This window comes from Choloepus didactylus, chromosome 16 (genome assembly GCF_015220235.1).
Source record: "Choloepus didactylus isolate mChoDid1 chromosome 16, mChoDid1.pri, whole genome shotgun sequence".
Classification (NCBI taxonomy): Eukaryota; Metazoa; Chordata; class Mammalia; order Pilosa; family Megalonychidae; genus Choloepus; species Choloepus didactylus.
The window spans coordinates 45,650,345-45,664,942 of NC_051322.1; the positions used below are offsets into that span (position 1 = coordinate 45,650,345).

General features: G+C 37.9%; 1 protein-coding gene across 20 annotated transcripts in view; it reads right to left on the bottom strand.

The window, feature by feature from the left end:
* Positions 1–14,598, bottom strand: part of DTNA (dystrobrevin alpha) — a 403,763-nt gene that overhangs the window by 78,068 nt on the left and 311,097 nt on the right. For all 20 annotated transcript variants that reach the window (XM_037805729.1, XM_037805730.1, XM_037805728.1 and 17 more), the window contains 2 exons: positions 6,526–6,611; positions 198–352 (listed from right to left, as the gene is read on the bottom strand). In XM_037805729.1, the coding sequence (XP_037661657.1) occupies positions 198–352; positions 6,526–6,611 (241 nt within the window). The remainder of the gene's footprint in view (positions 1–197; positions 353–6,525; positions 6,612–14,598) is intronic.

Here is a 14,598-nt window from a genome sequence, read left to right on the forward strand (position 1 = left end):
CCTGGCTCATGGTCAGTAAACACCAACTATTATCATTACTCAGGGGTTTTGGGTTTAGTTGCTGGTTCTGAGGCTGGAAGATATACTACAGCTTGTTATCATTAAGAAGAATTTGTCTAAGAATATGTGATTTGGGATGACATGTAGAAGAGAGCAAGAAGGTTTCAGAGGTCCTTCGTTGAACGCATTTTCCCCACCTGTTGAGAGAAGCAGGATCTGGCTGACTGTTCTGTGTAACCAAATGAAGGACCTTCAAAAACTGCCGTGGGTAGTTTAAGAACTTCCTGCAGGAACTGGTCGTATCGTCCATAAACCATCACCCCATTGGAGTCAGAAATCATTGAGAAAATATCTGATGGAAGGAAAAGGAAAGATATATATTCATCATATACACATTCACCATTGCTTTAGTTGAACATATCCGCTGCAAATAAGAAAAAAATTTGGCAGGCTAAATATCCTCCTTTTTATTTATAAAAGAATAGTATGAAAGTTAATTTTATGCCCAAATATTCCTGGTATGGTGATTTCTCAGGTGGCTTTTTAAAGATAATCCTGACAAGTAGTATTAACTAATAATTTGGGTAAAATTAGCATATTTTGATTAGATATAGAAAAATCACCTTTTTGAGTTCAATTACCAATTCATATGTAAATCAATGAGTTATTTTTGTATATGAGAAATGTGATGACTTCATTTGAAAGTCACAATGAGTTTTACTGCAAATTGGAGTGTGTGCATATATTTATCTAGCTAGCTATTTATCCACCTATATTATGACTAAAATGCTTGGGTTTTGGTTTCAGATGTTTTGAAAAATGAAAGACAATGGGGATAATGATGTAACCAAAACACTTGATTAACTTGCCACAGAAACAGAAAACTTTCTATAAATCATAGTGTTCTGCGTGGAAGCCACTTGATTTACAGGCAAGGGTCTTTTAAACTCATGCAGTGAGGAGCCTGGCCTGGGGAATGATCAACGAGGTAAAGTCAGGGCCCTGTATCATTCTCAGCAGAGCCTGTAGCTTTGCTGAACCTGTGTTCTTCAGTTTCTGCTACTATGTGCTCTTAATGAATATTACTGGCATACTTTCCTAAGGTACTTCATAATTCCTCTGTGGCAATCACTATTGGTATGAAAGGGTTTGCTATCATGTCGTATATTGTCATGCTAACCAGATTGCCATTATGGCAGGACAGCTGCCTGGAGAAACTCTTTGTAAGTCTAATGCGCTACCTCAGTTCATTTTGGGTTTAATTTTTTAAAGGTTAAATGTATCTAGGACATACTGTTTTTGTACTGCGGTCAGGTATTAAGCACAACATAGGCTTTTATTGGATTCAGTTATGAGACTGTGAGTTGACTCTCATTTTCTTTAAATACTCGTATCAAGAATCCCAGTTATAATGGATTTCAACTGAGTTTCAAGTAGTCTGTCAATCATGAGGCCATAGAAATTCTATCTTATCCACAAAATTAATGTTGCTCTCATTCACATTCACAATGTTGTTTATATAGTGAATTTTATTTCTTATGCTCCATTATAATTAATCAAAAAAAAAAAGTTCTCAAAGCAGCAAGTGTTATATAATCCCAAATATAGAAACTTAAGAATCCCAATCAAAAAGGGGAAAAGGAAACCTAGGAAAAGTAAATTGACTCTCTTATTAGAGTGGCTTTCTTTTTTCTTTTAGGTAGGTTGGTTGACTGTAATCAGGTCAGCCTGATTATCTTCTAGGCTCTGATTTTCTAGCCTAGGCTTTTCAAATCTCCCACTGAAAAGAATTTAGAAAATGTCTCAGATCAAAAGCAGGGGTAGCAACAGTGACCTTCTGGAAACTTGCAGACAATAATAAACTTAGTTAAGTTCTGCTAAGTGATAGCCAAACTAGGGCTAGATCACTGGCACTAAAGGGAAGCAGCTGTTAATGGTCACTCAGATTTTTTTTTTAAAAGAGATGAGAGGACGCTGAGAAGCCATTAAAATGTGTTTGTACCTTAGTTTTGGACTCTCTGTTACAGTCTTCATATAAATCTATACATACATAGACATGTGTAATATGTTTATAATATATAATACATGTATATATAAAATTTTAAGGGATAAATTAATATATGTAAAGTGCTTGGCAAGTAGTGAATGGTACAGAAATGTTAGCTATTTTTATTATTAATTACTTATTGCTTTATTCTGTCATCTACCTCAAATATTTAGGCTTTGCCTCCAAGACATGACTGTTATAGAAGGATCCAGACCATATCTAAACTATCTTCGGTTTTTCTACAGGACCATACAATGGTAGATACTTAGAAAAAATTGTCATTCATTGATTCATTCAACTGAAATTAATTTAGCACAAACTAAATGCCTGAAATTGTGTGATATGCAATGAATATACAGGAAAATCAGGACACAATTCTCACCCGCTGGAAGAACAGTCTACTGAGGGTGACAGAGAAGTGCTTGCATCATATATTGTATAATGTCACATATTACAACACTGTGGTATGAATCCTGCAACAGTCTGGTGCCCAGGATGCAGCAGGAGCTCAGAGAGAAGGTTCCCAGAGGGAGGGGAGAAGTCAGGGAAGATGTCCTTACGGGGGAGACTTCTGGGCCAAGCTTTAAAGTGCAATGAGGGGTTAGTTGGGCACAGAAGAGAGGAGTGGGCTTTAGGAAACATGATCCAGAGGTGCCCGGGCATGGAGAGGAAAGCATGATTGGTGTGCTCAAGGGTCTTCAACTAGTTCACCGTGGCAGGGGTCTTGGGTGGACGGTGAGAGAGAAGGCTGAGCCATGAAGAGTTTGAAACCTCAACTAAGGAGTTTAGAGTGTGTCCAGAAGGTGCTGGGGAGACACTTAAGAATTTAAGGCAGGCCAGTGAGCTAGAAACAAGACCTATAGGATAAGCGTGATGGTAGCCAGGATCAGTTCGGTAATAGATACTCGATAATTACACGATGTTTGCAATAATGGTAGTCTCCAAACCACCCCACTCCAGAAGCTGTAGAATAGTATATGACATAACAGGTTTATGGCACTGGATATGGAATCCCTTAAGATCCTTAGAATTAGCCAGGAGCTCTGAGGTGGAAGTATAATGGGTTTTCCAACCTATCAAGACAACAGGTTATAATTGGGCCAAGAACAATCTGACAGGACAAGAGTATATTAGGTAAGTTTATATTTAGGTTGCTGTTATACAGCTGCTGGGGGCTCCCTTGATGCCCAATGAAGACCCTGCATATCCATCCATTCATGGTTGGCCCTGAATATTGGACATTTTGTGCAAAATGGAAGTTTCCCTTTTAATGCATTTTAAAGATGTTTTTAAAAATCAGCTTTAAGTTTTCTGTTGTTTTCTTCTTTTTTGCTTTTTAAAATTTCTAATTTATTTCCAGCCCATTATTCTTGTTCTGTGCTCTCCCACAATAAGGGGCTGGCTGGTGCAAACTAAATATCTTTCATCCCTATGCATAAAAATACAAAAATTGCCAAACGAGCACAGCTGGCACATTGGCTAAAAGTGAATTAGAAAAATTTAAAGAAGGGAAAGCAAAACCCTTAAGCCATGAAAAATTCCTTATCCTTTCATTTTACTTTTTCTTTTTACAAAGCAATGCAGAAAATCATTACCTTGCCTGCTTTATAATTAAATGGAAGCCAATAAAAGAAGACTATAGGAAATCCCCACAATCCCACTCATCTAGGACCAGCCGCTGCTGTCTGTGGGTACACTGGTCAATATTTGCTCATCTAGTCAATAATTATCTCTGAAACTAGAATTATCAGTGACTAAGGATATTCATTCTTGATTAACATTTTTCAGAGTCTCTTTTAACCAAATTGCTTCCAGCTAAATTGTTTTTGGTCCAATTGCTTTCAACAAAGTTACCTGGAAACCACTAAAAACATTCTCCTGGGATTAACCATACAGGGAGTGACACCTCAGTTGGAAGAACCAGGGACAGGGACCTAAGGCTGTGATCCAACTGTACTGGGCTCTTTGTTTCTCTACAGAATTCGTGCCACTGTATAACTTGTTTCCGCAGATCAGAGAATTTACCTCCAATTTCATTTGTTGCTTTATTCACTGTCCTGAGGAGGCTTTACTTTGGCTACTAGATAGCATGCATGCTTTTTGTTGTTGTTGTTGTTGCTGTTGTTTTTGGTGGATGAGGGAAGCAATGAAGTGAGAAGGCAATGAAGTGAGAAGGCACCATGCCAGTTACGCCGTTTTCTTTCTTTGATCTCCTGGATTTGTAAGAAAACTGTAAGGATTTTGACAATTGGTAAAGATCTGATAAAATCCTTAGTTATAGTTCAAGCTTTGTAATTCTGCAGACATTTTCAGTTGCCGTCTAACAACCATTCCCTGCTTCTCACTTCCTTCCTTTATTGACCCCCAATTTGTTTCTGTGCTAAGGGAACTCAGGGGCCCTTCCTAGCCCAGGAGAGAGTTGACTACCCCGTGATAACTGTGGTCATTCCTTTCCCATTACCAGTAATTGGTTTAGTAATTAGTCTGTGTTGCCACCTGAGCAATGGGGGAAGTTCCGCTGGGGGCCTCTGGAGTAAGACCGTGATTCCCGAAACTGCTGCAACCCCCTTCCCCATCAGGAGGAGGAAATCGACCCTCCGAGGAAAGCTGAGTGGTAAGATGGGAAGCATCTGTGTCTTGGGAGCATGGAATTAACCAACCCTGGCATGCTGAACCTCTGGGAGGTTCTGAAGTACAGACACTGTTCTCTTTTCCCATTTCCCCCAGTAATTAAAAATCATTTTAATATGAGACCCTTTAATCCAGGCACCTATTGCTATGACATTGAAAAAGTAGTTGGAAAATGTTTCTCAAGACTTTTTTTTGTTTTGTTTTGTTTTGTTTTTATATTCATCTGATAGTTTTAGTATAAACTGCCACAGTCAGCAGGCGATGCCCTCAGAAGTTTCTTCCTTTGACTTGGTTCACATTGCAAAGTTCCCTCTTCTCAGCCTCACTCTAAAGGAAATGTCTCCTGAATTACCCTGAAGCTATTAAAAAAAGAATATTAGTTTCTGCACTTTCTAATTTAGCTATTAACTTTCCATGAAATTCTCTACTTCCTAATGTGTATATAGTTGTACTTCTCCGAATCCTGACTGCATTTGGCTATTCTGTGAAAGAAGTCCCTGGAAATGCGGGAAGGTGTGTGTTTCTGTGGGGCTTTGCGGTCACTTCAACATTTCCACTGGACCAGTGGGATAACTCTTCCCTGGAGACAAAGGGATTTTTCCCTTCTTGGTGCATTAAGAAACAAGAAATCACACCCAGAAGCTGACAGGCAGCAAGTGGAAAGAGTCTAATTGCTATGAATCACAGATGGTCACAACTAGGAGTGTGCTTAGAGGTTTCTGACACAATCCCAAACTCAGAATGGAAAAGGAAGTGTTACAGTAGCTTCCACAGGGCAACCCAGCAAATTAGTCACATTAGCTGGATTTACAGCTGGGACTTCCAACACCCATGACAGTGTCCTTCCTAACCACCACACTATATAACTCAAAATACTTGGGCCAGGAGAAAAGGTTAAATGGAAACTAAAAAACAAACTGTATGGCGTAGTCCCTGCATCAGCAGCATCAGCATCATTTAAATCTAGTTAGAAATGAAAATTCTTGGTCCCATCCTCACTGCAGGCCTACTGAATCAGAAATTTGGGGGGTGCCTCACAGCCATTGTTTTAACAAGCCCTCAGGTAATTCTGATGAGGACTAAAGTTCGAGAACTACTGGTGTAGGACCAAAACTGTCAAAGGTGGGTTCAAATCCTAGTACTGTCTTAGCTATGCATTAACTTAAACTACTTTAACTCACTGGGTCTCAGGTATTTTTACCTAAATAAAAAACACAAAGAAAACTGTGTTAACACTGTGTTATTAGTTTAAAAACCCTACATGTTTAATGCCAAGATGTATTTTAAATGCCTATAATCATTCACTGAACTTTAGTTATCATGTTTATATTGTTATCCAGTTATTTCTCAGTCTATACTGTCTCTATGCAATTCTTATGTTTATATCCTGGAGGTATCTACTTGGAATTCCCAGTGATTTGAAGAGCACAGCTGAGAAGGTAGAGCAAGGGTTCCAGGAGTTTGGTTTTAGATTCTCTGAAGGGGGGAAGGTTGCTCAGCATGGCCATTTCCCTACGATGAAAGACTTATGCCTGTAAGGAGTATATGTGCTGAGATTGGTCAATGAACTTGAAAGAATGCATGTTTGTCTTTAACCTCAGAAGCAGTCTAGTTGGTGATACTCAACAGGTTATAAACAATAATAATTCTTAAGTATGAGGAAAACATTCATTTCATTAATATTTATCTAACATGAAAATATTTCTATGACAAAATAGAGATTGTATTTCCAGCAGCTTACAGAGAATGGACAAAGACACATAGGCAAGGGGACATGGTAGGAATAGGAGAGAAAAGGGATAAGCCATAGGAGGGATAAGCAAAGAGAGACACACGAAACAACTTACATCTTAATTTGTCCATGATCTTCCCTCCACATAACGTGGCCAAAGCCATTTTGACAGCAAATACTGAAATTTTACCATGGCCTTCCCTGTTTAAGGAGAACAGAAAAACAATGATGTCATTTGGAGCATTTCCAATAACAAGGTTTGACATTTTCCATTCTGCAGAAGTCACAGGACATTGTAGTTGCATGCATTATGTGAACACGTCCATTTTAGAAAAGGGTGTAAATACAATTAAATGCACATTTCTGAAAAGCTGTCTATTCAATGTTTCCTTTTTTCAAAGGCATTAGAATCTTCTAGTTTATTTTTTCTATATGTCACTTGCTCAAAGCATGGAATGGTAGCCAGAGGAATATGTGATAGCCAACTATGGATTAAAATTACAGGAATGATTTTTAGTTTGGGTTCAATAAAATTTTTTTTTTTTTTTTTTGTGAAAAATGATTCTACAGACTCTATAATTTTTTAAGTAAGAATTTGGAAACTTTTTTTTTTTTTTTTTGGTCAGAGAATTCCTTAATTTAAGGTTAGGGTAACTATGGGGAGTTTTTCAACACACTGTTTTCAACTCTTGTGTGGTCTGAAGCTGTATGTACCCCAGAAAAACATGTTCTTAAATCTAATCCATTTCTGTGGGTATAAACCCATTGTAAGGAGGATCTTTTGATGAGGTTACTTCAGTGAAGGTGTGACCTACCTCATTCAGGATGGGACTTAATCCTACTACTGGAGGCCTTAATGAACAGAATGAATACAGATAGAGAAAAAGAAAGCCACAGAAGCAAGAAATCAACAAATTCTGGAAGAGAAGGGGAGAGCAGCAGATACTGCCATGTGCCTTGCCATGTGGCAGAGGAGCCAAGGATCATTGGCAGCTGGTCTTCAGGAAGAAAGCATCACCTTGATGATGCCTTGATTTGGACATTTTCTCAGTCTCAAAACTGTAAGCTAATAAATTCCCACCGTTCAAGCCAAACCGTTTCATGATATTTGCTTTAAGAAGCCTAGGAAACTTAAACAACCATCTTTTCCTACCCACAAGCCAACACGCTTATGTGATATATTCACTTTTCAAAGAGACTTGGTATTTTGGTTGGGGAAACAGTAAGAGCTGTGTTTGAATAGTCATCCTCCTATCTAAATGTTACAAGTGCTTCTGAATCTTCATTGATTCAGGAAATATAAATAACTTGTCCTTCTCAAAAGGGGACATAATGGGTATGCTGTAAGAAGAATAATTTTTCAGTTAAATGATTTTCCAGCTGGAATAAGTTGTTTAGTCTTACCTTGCAATCAAAAAGCCTATTATATTAGCAATTCATTTCTTTGATAGTTGCTACACTTAAGAATGATCCAAAGAGTTATTTAAAAATAATAATGTGGCTGAAGGCTAAGTAAAGTCTGTATTGACAAGGCTTTAGTATATAAAATACATCATTTATATGAATGATTCATATATAGTCATATATACCTGATATATTAGAACTCTAAGATAAAGATAAATATTTATAAGATAAATATTTATGTCTTTGTTTCTTATAAGACTTCAAAGATGGTGTCATTTGTTATTCGTCTTTATTGCTGCCGTTCTTAGCATAGCTCCTGAAACAAAGCCAGCCAGACTGCAAAACTGACTGAACTCTGTGCTACTGACCCTACCCTTTTTATTTCTAGATCTGAGCACTAGACATCTGATTATTTATTGGACATCTCCACTTGGATACCCCATGTCAAACCATGTGTGTTCAAATGGGAACTTGTTATCTTTCTATAGCCCTCCTGTAAAACTCAGACCAACTTGAATACTAACCTGCTCTTCCTCCTACAGTCCCTCTTTTGGTTGTTAGAATCATCTTATATCTAGTTACCCAGAAACGACCCTGGGGAGGTCACCCTAGACTCTTTACTCTTCCTCAACCCACTATCACTCTAAACCAATGTTTGAGGAACTAAAATATACCTCTCAACTGAATACTGAATCCTTTCCCTTCTTCCCATGCCCACTGCCAGTGTTTCCATCAGCTCTTGCTTTAACACTGTATGTGAACATCTTAAATGATCTCCCTGCTGGCACATTCATATCAAAAGTTTACCACATTATTTCATTGTTTTAAGTCCCTACTGCTTCCTTTTGCCTACAGAATAAAGTTTAAGCTCTTTTCATGGCACACCTGGCTTTATTCTTCAGTCTTCTCTGCTTCCATTCCTGTTTACCATTGTAGGACAATGCAGTGATACGGTTTAGTGCTTCCCGGCCCAGGCCCTTCCCACCATGGTCTGCTCAGGACCCCTCTACCCATTGTCACTCACCCAGCTCTCAAAACAGCCTTTCCCCTGGATGGGGAGGCAATCACTCACCCCTCTGTGCCCATTTCTACCTATTATGTGGCATCTATCACAGTGAACAATCTTTGTTTATTTATATGTTTGCAGTATGACTCGACTCTATACTTCAAGATTCCTGGGAGCAGAGACCATGTCTTCTGAATAATCTGAGTCACCAGTGCCTAGCACTTTGTTTCACACAGAGTTAGTGATCAATTTCTTATATTAATAAATGATTGTTAATAATTACAATGATACCTATAGAATTTGGAATGTCCACTCAAGTTATTTTCTAATTTTAGAGCAGTAGACTGTAAGAAAAATGCAATGACTTTGCAAAAACCACCTTATTAAAAATTTTTTTAATTTCACCTGCATTCCCAATTCTATGGAGACCTGGAAGTGTCAGATTTTACTTCAGGAAATAATTGGCTTCTTTTCCTAAGCTGAAACATGGTTCAAATAAGGAGAACAGCCAAGTCCACAAAGCAAAGAAAAAGAAGATGAAAGGTTAGGAATAATAAAGAGATAAGGTAGTCTTCCAAATGCAAAGAAATGGAGGAGCACTGTATATGAGAATTCAAGAACAATACAAGTTCTTTTCAGTGAATCAGAGAGAACAATTTAACACAAGGAAGGGAGTTGGCCACGATGACTGTGGAATACAGAGTTTTCCAAAGGATGAAATGATGAGAGCTCACAGGTGAATTATAAACCTTAGCTTTTAATGAAAAAGTGATAAGGGAGAACTCCACTCCAGTATTGGTCCTGGAAATGGAAGATAGATGACACTAAAGCAAAGAGTGGTTGTACCAGAGCTATTCTGCCAAACTGATATCATAAATCTAGATAAATCACACAGCGGAGGGCAGCTGAATGAGAGTTTTGCAGGAACTCAAAGGTGAAATTAGGCCCCTGGAATCTATTGTTATGCAAGCTGCTGTGCCAGATTGCAAATGTGACCCCTGTCACAAAGAAGGATCCAAGGAGTGTGCAGTGATTTGGATTAGGGGGAGCACAATAATATTGGCTGAGTCCAGACCTTGCTCACCCCCAGCGATGGATAAACATTCCAGGAGTGAGTAGAGATGACTAACTCTGCAATGGAGAATGGGGACACTAAACACCTAAGTAAAAATAGATTTCTAAGACTATTTTCAGTAGATATGAAAGGATGGATGCAAAGGGGGGGAAGAGAAAGGTTTTCTAAAGTTTTCTAAAGGCCCCTGCCAGACTTTCATACCAAAGGCCATTACTTAAAGTCACCTTGGGATCAGGGTTCTTGTTTTGTTATGAAAAAGAACTGGCAGAGAGAAAGGCAGCAAGGAGAGAGAAGGTGGTACACTCCAAACGGAGAAACATAAGACCTACGTTCTACAGGGATGGTCGTTTGGACCAGTTTGATTTACCTACAGTGAGAGAAATAGCTCAAGTGTCTAGGAAAGTGGAAAGTCAAGTTCACGCGAGTGGATAATAGGATGCTCCCAGGAGTCTTGAGCAAAGGAGCAGGAAAGTGACTTAATGTTCCAAAGTGAGTATGTACACGGCAGTGCCTTTAGGAGGAAAGAAGCAAAACTGCACACTGGGAACTCTGGCTGTCAGCCACAGCTCAGAAGACCTGCCAGTGTGTGCAAGCTCAGCATGAAAAACACAATGTCCCTAATGTTGCAGGCTGAACAGCTTCTGAATGTGGCAGCGCCAGGAAGAGCACTAGAAAAGTCTATACGCGCTTCTTGCTTTTGTGTAAAACTATGGCATACCTTCAATTTCATGTGTAGTTCTCATGGCCACACCTCAAGGAAGACATGACAGAGACAGAGGAGTTTGAGAGAACTGGATGCATCCCAGTGTATACGTTAGAAACTTCAATTTTCAGGGGTGGGATGACCTTAGAAGTCAATAATAAATGACACAACCATGTAAACTTTTCTTCATGAATAAAAACAGCTAGTGTGGGTGATTCTTAGTAGGGTAAAAGGTTCAGTAAAAGCTTTAAAAGGAAATCTCCTATTGCCCTATACTTTTTTAAATTAAAATATAATTTATTTTAAAATTAAAATAATAAAATTTTATTTTAATGTTTTCCCTTTCAATGTAGAGAGAGACACAATGCAAAATACATGCTTTACTCATTTTTAAGCCAATTATCCCAGAGCCTTTGCCTACTCAAACTATTCAAAAATATGCAATTAAATTATTCTATTGGCATTTAATTAATACCCAACAGGGTATTTAAGAGAACCAGATTAATATAAGGAGATTATCAGAGGGACAAACCGAAATTGTTTCATAAATCAATGTTTCCTTACATCTTTTATTTCTCTTTTATATTTTGTTTCCTCACTCTGAATTTTTTCCAGTTTTCCTAGGGGGTAACTGATTGAAAATGGAAATATAAAAGCAATTTTGTTAAAGATTTACCTCTTGGTTAAAATATATGCTATAATTTGTAGAGTGTTTGCCTTAGAAGCCTGGATTACTGCAAAGTTTGACTCACCATAATAAAAAGAGAGTAACTGCTTCACTCTGGATTGGGTTTCCTTGTCTTTGCAAAGAGACAAACTGACCTCTTTCAACTAAGCAGTTATTATTCTTGGGGTAAAGCTACTGGGAAGGGAAAATCTGTTTTTGACAAGAAGGAAAATTAACAAATAGATATTGATAGGTCTGGGATGCTAGACTGAACTCGTAAGAGAATGTAGATTTTCTCCAATTTCCCAAGAGAGTTTTCTGTTTGAAGTTACAGAATTCAGTGATAAATTTCAAGTCTTCCAACATGAGATTTGAATTCTGACTATGCTTTCACGAATACGCAGGAGAAATTATTTCTCTATTTTAAAAGTACTAAAATCAGAAGTTCTTCTTTAACCAACATATTTTCTGAAAGAATTTTTGGTAAGCATTTTCGATAAGCAAAGGCACAGCCCTTGAAACAGCTCTTTCTCACACATTTTGGTAGCTTAATTAACTGGAAGAATTGCTTCCTCCAGGTGCTTCTACAACGTGCCTCTAATACCATGTTTCTTTACCTGGGAAGTGTTTGTTCATATGGATCACTTACTTAGTCACTCAATAAATGTTTACTGGCATTGTCCCAGATGTTGGGGACACAAAGATGATTATCACATGGCTCCTACCCTCCACTTGCTCATGGAAGAATGGGGCCAGACAGTTAATTTTAATAAAACAAAGATCAGGGACTTTGTCTTATTCATCTTTTATGCCCATAGCACCTAGCACATAGCAAGCTCTTAATATATGTTTGTTAACTTAATGAATGCACAAGTGAAAATAAACTTTTTGATTTACTATTTTAAGATTTTTATACTGAGAAACACTAAATTTTTGAGTAAATTTACAATGTTTGATTAAAGGCCTTTAATATTAGATTGCGCAGTTTATGTGATACCTTGACATGATCACATACAATATTTCTCTGGTTTTTAGGATAGTGAAGTTAACAAATGAACAGAGAGAAAGAACTTTATTTGGCCCTGCTATCTATGGGCTCCTCACAAAGTTAGCAACACATCTGGGAAGAGAATCCAAATGTCCCTCTAACGCTGGACTAAATGAGGTGGCCAGGGCTCCTCCAGGATGGAAGGGGTCGGTGTTCCTGAGACTTCTCCCTCGCTAACTGGCTACCAGGAGTGAAGATTTGCTGGATTTGGAGAATAACTGTGTACTTTGGCACTCGGCACAAAATCCTCCTTTCCTCACATGTAATAGGAAGGCAACTACTATGTGCTACCTATTCCTGCAGTCCTATAAGAGACTGGCAAGCACTGGATGCATTAGACAGCTACTAATGCTAAGGGTAAGTGGGGACAGTATGTGAGACAGTAAGGCACGTGGGGAGGGCGTGAGTTCCATCAATTCCTCTTTCACCATCATCACTAGTGTGCCATGGCCAGGAATTTACTAAGTTAACATGTTCAGTTATTAAGCACTATGGTCTAGTGGAATGAAGTGGGCTTTGGAATCAAGTAGAGCAGGGATAGAACTCTGGTTACACCATTTGCTAGCAGAGAGAAGTTGGGCAAATTTCTTCTTTTTTTTTTTTTTTTTTCTGAACCTCAGATTTGCCATCCATAACAAAACCTTGAAGGGTTATTTTGAAGATGTCTAAAAGCACCCTGTAGGGCCCCTAGCCCATCCTAGGTGCTCAATAATGCATCTCATGATGTATCTTACATAAGATTTCTGCCCAACCCAAAGCAACCAATTTACTTTGAGGCCAGAATATCAACTCAGGCAGCATAAGGCTCATTAATATAATTTTTCAATTAAGCAGGTTTGAAATTATATCCTGTATTTATTCTTTTCTACCCCCCCCCATGAAATTCCATCTGCCACTCATCCAAAGTCTGACAGAAAAATGAACGACATTAAGGATGTTTAATTATCTACATTGTGGAAATTCTTTAGAAAGTGATTAGGTTTTAGTAACATGTAGGAATCCTGAACAAACTATTTTCCACCAGAACAAAATTTTACTTAATAAGGAAGAATGTTCTATGGACATCTTGAATTGAAGAAATACTAGGAAAAAACCAGCAAGCCAAGGAAACACTGTTTTTAATATGTAGTCTTAGCCTTATAGATAATAAAATGAGAGGAGAACATTTGGTTTTATCTAACTTTCCTGTCTTTCCTTTGCTCTTACACATCTACACAGCCTCAAAAGTGAACAATATGTTTCACTGGCACATGGAGAAATGATTGTGTGCTCTGTAGTACATCTTGCATTAAATACCAGAATCATTTTTAAAATTGAAAAGGCAGAAGGATTTGCATAGTCACAGGATTATTTCATCTCCATGCATTTGAAATAGTTCTATAGTACTTTTCATAGAGTCAGGGGGACAAAGCAGTGGGAACAACTGTTCTAATGGCTCAGCAAGGAACAATCTGTCAAACAGAGAGGATGATACCATGATTTTGAATTTGCTATGTAGGACTCTTATGCGATGGATTTGGAGTTCTGGGTAGCTGGAATAAAACTGACTCTAAGGCTACAATGTAAAACTGGTTCAGTCTGCATATTTTTTTCATACATAATCTGTCAAATATGTCTAAATACCACAAACTAGAAAGGTTAGGAATGTGAGTAGAATAATAATAATATATCCTATAATAAGCAGAGTAGGTCCGGGAAAAATACATTAATTCTGTTTAAAAAAAAAAAAAAGAAACAAAGTATGAATAGAGCTCAACTTAAACTGATTCCTGAAAAGAAATTATTTTTCCACTGACCTTATCTACCATGATGCTATATTACCTGTCAGTCATTTAACCTCTTTATGTCTCAGCTTCATCTTCTCTTCAAACTGGAAAACTGTAATACTAATAGTGCCATTACTGTCCATTATATAATGCCATTATATTATTGGCATTAAGAATATACATTGGCCCCTGGAATAAAAATTACAGTTTCTTTAATACTTACTGTTCTATGAATTTAGGGTGACTGAATACATGTGAGAATGATATTTGCTAAAATCAAGGCCACTGTCAAATTATCTGCTTTATGAGGAACTGTCCCAAGAAGGAAGACTCTACTGAATTGAAATGAGATTAAGTCATTCCGACTTTCGTTGTCAGTGTTTCTCAGAGAAGCAGAAAGAGAGTAAGAGAAGTGCATTGAAGTAAACCATGTTCATAGCAATGAACACCTGGTTTTCTCTATGGAGCAGAAGTAAAAATAGTCTGAATCTAGGTGACAGAGCACACTTGAACTTATTA